This window comes from Plecotus auritus (genome assembly GCF_963455305.1).
Source record: "Plecotus auritus genome assembly, chromosome: 10".
Lineage (NCBI taxonomy): Eukaryota > Metazoa > Chordata > Mammalia > Chiroptera > Vespertilionidae > Plecotus > Plecotus auritus.
In genome coordinates this window covers 13,824,706-13,832,280 of record NC_137785.1, presented here as the reverse complement: position 1 = coordinate 13,832,280, position 7,575 = coordinate 13,824,706, and the positions used below count along the sequence as shown (strand labels likewise).

Here is a 7,575-nt window from a genome sequence, read left to right as displayed (position 1 = left end):
CACCGACAGTGTATAGAATTCTCGGGAGAAATTGATACACATACATCCCCCAAGGGCCCATTTAACGAAGACCCTAGTGACTCTGATGAAGTGGCCACCCTGGTTCAGGAGTCCCTAGCAGGGGCAGGGTTAGGCAGGAGTAAACGAAGTTTTTAGCTGAAGACCTCAGCTTCTGACTGAGGGGAGGCAAGGATTTCCATCATCCAGCTGCTTTTAAAAATAAACTCAGTCCAGTGGGTGTGGCTCAGTGGTTGATTATCAACCCAGGAACCAGATCATGATTAGATTCCTGGTCAGGGCATATGCCCAGGTTGCAGGATCGATCCCCAGTAGAGGGTGTGCAGGAGGCAGATGATCAATGATTCTCTCTCAGAAATCGCTTAAAAAAACATTTTAAAAAGATAAATTTTAAAAAACAAACGCCCATTTTCAGGTAATTCACATCACCAGTTACCTGGTCTAGAAACTTCTAGAAACCCCAAGATCTGCTGGAGATCCTTTCTCATTGGTGGAAGGACATACAGCAAAGAGGAGAGACATCTCAATGGCTTCCTCTTACGGAAAATTGAAGCTCGAAGGCAGGTCTGACAATAGCGCAACAGGACGTGCGCATTGTTCAGCAGTTTCTCAAATAGCCCATGCCGCCTCCTCCTACAAAAGACTCAATATTTGATTTGCTAAACTTTATTCATAACATTTACAGACAATTCCTAATCCTGGTGTCTCCATGTTAACACGACGAAGCCCCAAAGGACCTGACTTTGAAATCAGCTGCTGGAGAGCTGCAGGCTTGGTCAGCCGCGAGTCCACCTGCTCCTGTGCTCCTGTGTTTTGCACACAGAGGAGCAGCTGCGACTGGTGAACCGCTTTCTTTTTTTCTGCATCTTCATCCAGGAATTTGCAAGGAATTGTCACAAGAAGTTTGTTTTCCAAGTTGAATTATGACATCTAACAACTGTTCACATTTTTTATCATAAGAACTGAAGTCAGAAGAGAGACTCTGAAAACGTAAAAGGGCTCAACTCTCTCTGACAGAATATTATTACTGTGGACCACGTTAAAGCACCAACTTGCTATCACACAACTGAGAACCGCGGCGTGGAAAAGCACGTGAATTACAAAGCGGTATTACAGGCATGCACGGGACTGAACTTCTCCCACTGCAGTGACATTTACAAGGTGGTATCAGTCACACTTACAGGAAATGCATTTATATGCAAATAAGTGGCAGAAACAATGAACTCCAGACCTGTACAAAAACAAGCTAATGTATGAACTCAAGGTAATATTTTGGTAAGTCTCCAATGTGATGGGTTTGGCTGATACACACTCAAGTACCCATTTCTCAGTGGGTTTTTTAGATGAAAAAATAGGTTCGGATTACATCTTTGAACACACCTTGGGCCTCTTTAGGATAATTTAGAAACCAATGATAGGTAGCCTCACCCCAACCTACCCCCACTCCCCCATACACAGGAGACATGGTATTCTGGTCTATTCAGAGGCCAGAAATTGACAGCCAGATTTTTTTTAGATTATTTTCCCTTTTACTATAATGTGAGAAGTGTCTTCAGCCTCAAAGATGTTAAGTTTGGTGGCGTTAGATGGACTCAGGGCGGGGAAGCCGGGACAACCCAAGTCCCTCCCTACCAATCACCCCTCTTCCCTGCAGGTTCCTGAAAGGGTTTTATCCCAAGGACCATTTTTATTAACACAACTTAAAACTCAAATACTTCAAGGCCATTCTTTTTTCCCAAAACTAAGTCTCGGGACCTAACCACCCTCGGGTCAGATAACTGGAGGATGGAAGTTGAAGGCTGGGAGGAGTAAGGAAGGCAGGTCTGCATCAGAGATCCTGGCTTAACTTACCCGCCATCAAAGCTCGGAGAAGGTGGAGGGAGAGAAGGTGGAGGGAGAACGCCAGGCCCTGTAGAGGTCAGCCGACCACTCAGAAGAAGCAGGGGTTGGGGGAGAAAGGTCAAACATGGATAAGCATAACGATGACCTTGCCCATGTGTCAAGATGCATATTCTAGAATCTTCCCAATCTGCTGATTGACTCACCAGCCTCGAAGGTGAATCTAGGAGGAGGTGGGGAAGCGGGCCTGGCAGAGAAAAAAAAACATAGGGTTTCGGATACCGCCCTCCCTTATTCCTCCCACCTAAGATCGCATGTATATTTACTTCTGAGAACCAATTTCTACAAAGTGGGTCCCTAAGAGGGTCAAAAGTCTTGGTTCATTCAATAACAAGAGAAAGCTTTGTTCACAACTTGTAACTTCTTCCTTGGTCTTCTTTCAGCTCGGTGGTCCATCTCAAAGTTTCCTGGGTTCTGCAGATAAATTACAAGAGTCAAAGCAGGGAGAGGTGTCAAATGATTTTTTTTTTTAACTTTCTGGGACTTTCTAGTCCTTGAACATTTCTACCCTACCTACCCTAACAAACATTATAACCCCAAGCCACTCGATTCTTATGGAGGGAGATGGTCAGATGGAGCAGCAGAACGACCTGAGAATACCACAGCAATACTCAACAGAAGACAGCCGGGCGAGTTTGCTTTGCCACCTCCTGCCCCCAATGGCATCCCCATGTTGGCCTTCCGGGGCTCCGAGAAGGGAGATCAGGGCTTTTGCCCTCTTAATCCTCAACTGGTGTGTCACCCGCCTTCTCCACTGCACTGGGGTCCTCCTTATTGACCATGTGACCTACCACCCCCTATGGCTCATCAGGCCTCACCTGCCACTCCTGCTTCTCCCCCCTCATCTGCTTGTAGACACAACCCAAATGACTCCTGCTGTCCTTCTCACCTGGAGGAGAGCCTTCTGGTTTGGCCTGTATACCCTGTGACATTGAGGCAGGTGACTCAGCGGGCTGTGAGCCTCGAAGGGCCCTCTGGCCTGACATACCCCGCCTCAGGCCTGGCCCTTTCTTTGGCATCAATGGCTTCTTGGTGCCTTCCACATCGACAAGGACGTAAGAGATGGGGCCCAGGCTCACCTTCTTTTTCTTCCTCATGGCGCCTGGGCTCTTTGCCGAGGCCCAGCGCATGGCCTTCTTCTTTGGCGGTTCCTCAGCACCATCATCCTGGTCTGACTCAGAGGCAACTTCAGGGCCCGCAGCTTCCAATCGGGCATCCTGACGGGCGTTTCCGGGAGACTTCCAGGCACCTTTCTCCACAGGCTTCTTCAGAGCCGACTCCTCCTGCTTCACACAGGGCTTCTTGCTGCTCCTGGGATATTCTGAGACTTCCCTAGTTTCACCATCATCGGCCTCAGGACCCTCCGAGGAAGCCAGGCTGTTGGAATGGTTGCCCTTGGGTTTCTTCCAGGGCACTGGTTCCTGCTTGGGGTTCTTTTTCTGCTTCTTTCTCCTGGAGCGAGTCTTAGCTCTAGCCTTACGAACCAAAGGTTTGGGAGGGTCACCTTCATCTTCCATGTCATCCCAGCTGCCTGGGTTCTCCATCTTCAGGGCAGCCCCGCCTGGCTCCTTTCTGACCTTCCTCCCGGCTGTTGAAGCGGCCATGGCCAGGGCGTAGGCCTCCTCGGCCTCCTGGGCCCTGGCTTCCTCCTGGTTGCGGAGCTCTGCATCCATGTGGACGATGACTTGCATCACAGTCCCCAGGAGCGCCCCCAAAGCTTCTACCCAGTTCCCTGTAGGCGGATTCTGGTTCCGGGGCGCTGGGGCGTTGTTGAGATGGAGCAGGCGGACCACATCCTCCCAGGTGCGCCCCTCGGCATCCAGGAACTCATTCAGATTTTTTAAAAACTCAGCATCCTGGGTGGGGTTTCTGCAGACCACTCTCCAGACACCTCCTCTTCCCGGAAATTCCCGGGGAATGGCCCTCAGACTCACACCCTCGCCCACCTCAATGAGAGCGGCTTTGGCATTCTCTTCCCTCAAAAATATCTTGTTGAGCACGCGGTACGGGCCCAGCGGGGAGAGGACCCGATTCAAGGTCTCCTCAATCTCCTCCTGGCCGCAGTCCTGCGGGATGCCCGTGACCAAGAGGGCCCTGTGGATGTCCACATCCATCCCGCGGCACCAGTCCTCCAAGAGGGTCATCGTCATGGTCGCAATCACCTGCGAGCTCTAACCCCACGTGGAATGAAGAGTCTGCCGGGTGGCGTCCCCAGGAATTAACCCTGTACGGTGACAAGAAAGGGAGGTCAGATTCCCTGGCTCCAAGGCGGCCCCTCCGCGGCCGGCCCTCAGGCCTCGCGCTTTCCCAGGGCCTCCTCCCACACCGGCCCGAGTGCTTACACGTGTCCCGGGATCCGCCAAAAACCGCGCTCGGCCGCGCCCGGCCTGGCCCTCCGCCCGCCGGCAGCGACCGGGCTCTCCGCCTCCGAAGGCTCCGCAGGGCCCAAGAGAAGCGCCTAGACAAGGCCGCTCACCGGGCGCCGCCTCAGACCACCCCGCGCGGCGACCCGGAGCGGAAGGGGAGGGGAAGCCGGCGTCGGTCCTCGCTCCGGCCCCCGCGGGTCACGCGACGTCCAGGACAGATCCCCGCAGCTGCGCGGAGTCAACCCGGCGTCGCAGCGCGCGCTTGCGCACTTCTCCCGCGCAGCCCGCGTGGCCGCGCAGCGCCCGCGGTCTCCATGGCAACCGTCCAACGGCCGCTCGCGCGCGAGGGCACAGCCGTTGGGCCTGGGGAGCCTCGCGCGGCTCAGCGGCTCTGCGCACGCTCGGATTGCCCCTCCCGACCCCCTCTGCGCACCCTCCTCCACTCAGGGTGGGACGCGGGGGCGGCCGCCGACCTCTGTGGCCGCACCAACTAGCCCTCCCGACCTCTGCCTTCCCGCTGGGTTCAGTCGGTGACCCGTGGGAGACGCCAGAAATCAGAGGGCAAACGGAGAGCGCGGCCTGAATCCCCCTCCGCTCCTCTAACAAAAGCCCCGGCGCCTGGCGGAGCCCACTTCAGCTACAGTGCCTGAAGCTCCAGAAACTTCTAGAAGCTACTTGCTTCCACCCCCGCCCCAACCACCCCAAAGCCTGGGTGGGGACACCGGCTCACCTTTCCCTGCAGATTTCCCAGCTGCGGCCCGCAGGCGACAGCTTTGTTAAGCGTTAAACCCTCAGTGACTCCCGCCAGGCCCTCCCCTAACAATGCCGCTTCCACGCTGTGCAGCCTTGAGCTCCTCGCTCTTCTCCTCAGTAGGGACACCGGCAGAACCCCTCCTGGCCGGGACCTTGTGAAGAGCCGGGGAGATCACACCTGAGAGATGCGCGGGTCTTTGGGCTGAGCCTTCAACCAGAACCTGTTGTTCGGGTTCCGTTTTGGAATGGGCTCGGCAAGGCCGCACAGCCTCACGCCTCGTCCACTGGCGTCTCCGCCGTCCCCGAACTTGGGCTTGATGGACATTTGTGTGATTGCCCAAGTTCCCATTACATTTCACGCAAAAAATAAAAAAAGAAATGCCACGCAAAAAGTAAAAAATAATTAAAAATAAATACCATCAAAATGTTAAACGCTTTAGTTATAACCAGAGTTTTAAGATCTCACGTTCTTTACATGTTGAAATTCTATGAAGCAGCTGAAGAAGGAACGTGTACCATTATGCAGTGGTTTTAAAACAAGGCCATACATTTTTTTAACATTTGGGTGTTTTTTTATTGACTTCAGAGAGGAAGGGAGAGAGAGAGAGACTGAAACATCAGTGATGAGAGAGAATCATACACCATCAGCTGCCTCCTGCATGCCCCCCACCGGGGACCAAGCCTGCAACCTGGGCATGTGCCCCGACCGGGGGTCCAATGGCGACCTTCCGGTTCATAGGTCCACGCTCAACCACTGAGCCACACCAGCCGGGCGGTTTGTGACAGCCCTGGGGTTGAGAAGGGGACATCTTGGTCCCCTCCTCTTGCGTCTGCGCAGACTTGTGACTGCTTTAACCGGGAGAGGCGGCAGGAGGGCAGTGACTGAACCAGGAGTCTTGCGGAAGGACTCTGCGGTGGTGCCAGCGGGCGGCACAGAGCCACCCAACACCCTCCGTGTTCCCCGGGACACGCTCTTTCTTGGGTCCGTGAGCTTCCAAGTGAGAAGCTCAGCTGAGCTCTGGCCGCCCGTGTGTGCTCCCGTCCATAGTCCCCGCTGAGCCCAGGCTTCATGTGATCTCAGCTCAGGCACCAGAGATGTGATTAAAGAAACTTCTAGATAATTCCAGCCCCCAACCATGGAGTCACTCCCCAGCCGTTTACATCTTCCTAGTTGGGGCGCAGACACGGTGTGGCAGAAACAACCCATCACTGCTTCTTTAATTTCCTGCGGGAGTTCCTGGCCCACAGATCGATGAGTGTCACAGAACCGTTGTCGTCCCTCGCCACTACATTTGGGGTGGCTTATGATGGAGCAGTAGGTAACGGAAAGATATTGCAAATGCAGCAGCAATCGAGGATGATTGGCAAAGCATTGCTACAAAGGAAAAGTGAGAACAACCTCCTCAAATCAACCCCTGAAGAGCGACCCCAAAGCCGCTTTTTCTAGCGGTGCACAAAGTTTCCGTTCATGGAATTTTTTTTCTTTTCTTTTTAATATATTTTATTGACTTTTTACAGAGGAAGGGAGAGGGATAAAGAGTTAGAAACATCGATGGGAGAGAAATATCGAGCAGCTGCCTCCTGTACACCCCCCACTGGGGATGTGCCCGCAACCAAGGTACATGCCCTTGACCGGAATCGAACCTGGGACCCCCCAGTCCGCAGGCCGACGCTCTATCCACTGAGCCAAACCAGTCAAAGTGGAATTTTTTTTTTTCAATGAAGTAGTATCATCACCATCAAACAGCTCTTCCGACTTGTGAGTTGAAAAGGAGATAAATCTGTTTTAGCCATTACATTCAGTGAGAAGGAAAGCTTGATCGTTTAATGACATGTCCCCAGCAGCAGGGCTGGTCAAAATGTCTTGTTCCTTCATCATCCATTTAGTGTCATAAATGGGCAGTGGGGTGGCCAGAGGAGCTGCTAGCTGACTGTGCTATGAAATTCACTAGCGACTACATTTTTTTAAAAAATCCTCACCCGAGAATGTTTTTCCATTGATTGTTAGAGAGTGGAAGAGAGAGGGAAACACAGAGAAACATCGATGTGAGAGAAACACATCGATTGGTTGCCTCCCCTACGTGCCCCGACCAGGGCCCAGGCCAGGGAAGAGCCTGCAACCGAGGTACATGCCCTTGACCGGAATCGAACCCGGGACCCTTCAGTTCCCAGGCCGATGCTCTATCCACTGAGCCAAACTGGCTAGGACACGACTACATTTTTAAAATTGATTTTAGAGATAGAGGAAGGGAGAGGGAGAGAGAAAAACATCGATTTGAGAGAGAAACATCAACCGGTTGCCTTTTGTACACACCCTGACCAGGGATGGAGCCCACAACCCGGGGACGTATCCTGGCTGGAAACTGAACCTGTCACCTTTCGGTGCACGGGGCGCTCTGAGCCTGAGCGCGCAGGGTTTTCATCCTGTTGCTCACATGGGCATGGAGCACCGACCTGTGTGGCTGCCTTAGTTACTCAGCCGCCAGCCGCTCCGGAGGTCAGCGGTACCGTGTGGCCCAAGGCCCCCCCCCCCCCCCCC

The 7,575-nt window shown here is 53.3% G+C and overlaps 1 protein-coding gene across 2 annotated transcripts; it reads right to left on the bottom strand.

The window, feature by feature from the left end:
- Positions 1-671: 671 nt before the first annotated feature.
- Positions 672-4,676, bottom strand: PNMA8A (PNMA family member 8A). Of its 2 annotated transcripts, none has more exons than XM_080645177.1 (3): positions 4,260-4,676; positions 2,997-4,141; positions 672-2,331 (listed from the first exon to the last, which is right to left on the bottom strand). In XM_080645177.1, the coding sequence occupies exons 2-3, from the start codon at positions 4,065-4,067 to the stop codon at positions 2,242-2,244; spliced, it is 1,161 nt and encodes a 386-aa protein (XP_080501303.1). In that variant the 5' UTR covers positions 4,068-4,141; positions 4,260-4,676; the 3' UTR covers positions 672-2,241. The 2 variants fall into 2 exon arrangements, with proteins under 2 accessions (XP_080501303.1, XP_080501302.1); XM_080645176.1 differs by having other exon boundaries at positions 2,807-4,141; positions 4,260-4,554.
- Positions 4,677-7,575: the final 2,899 nt, after the last annotated feature.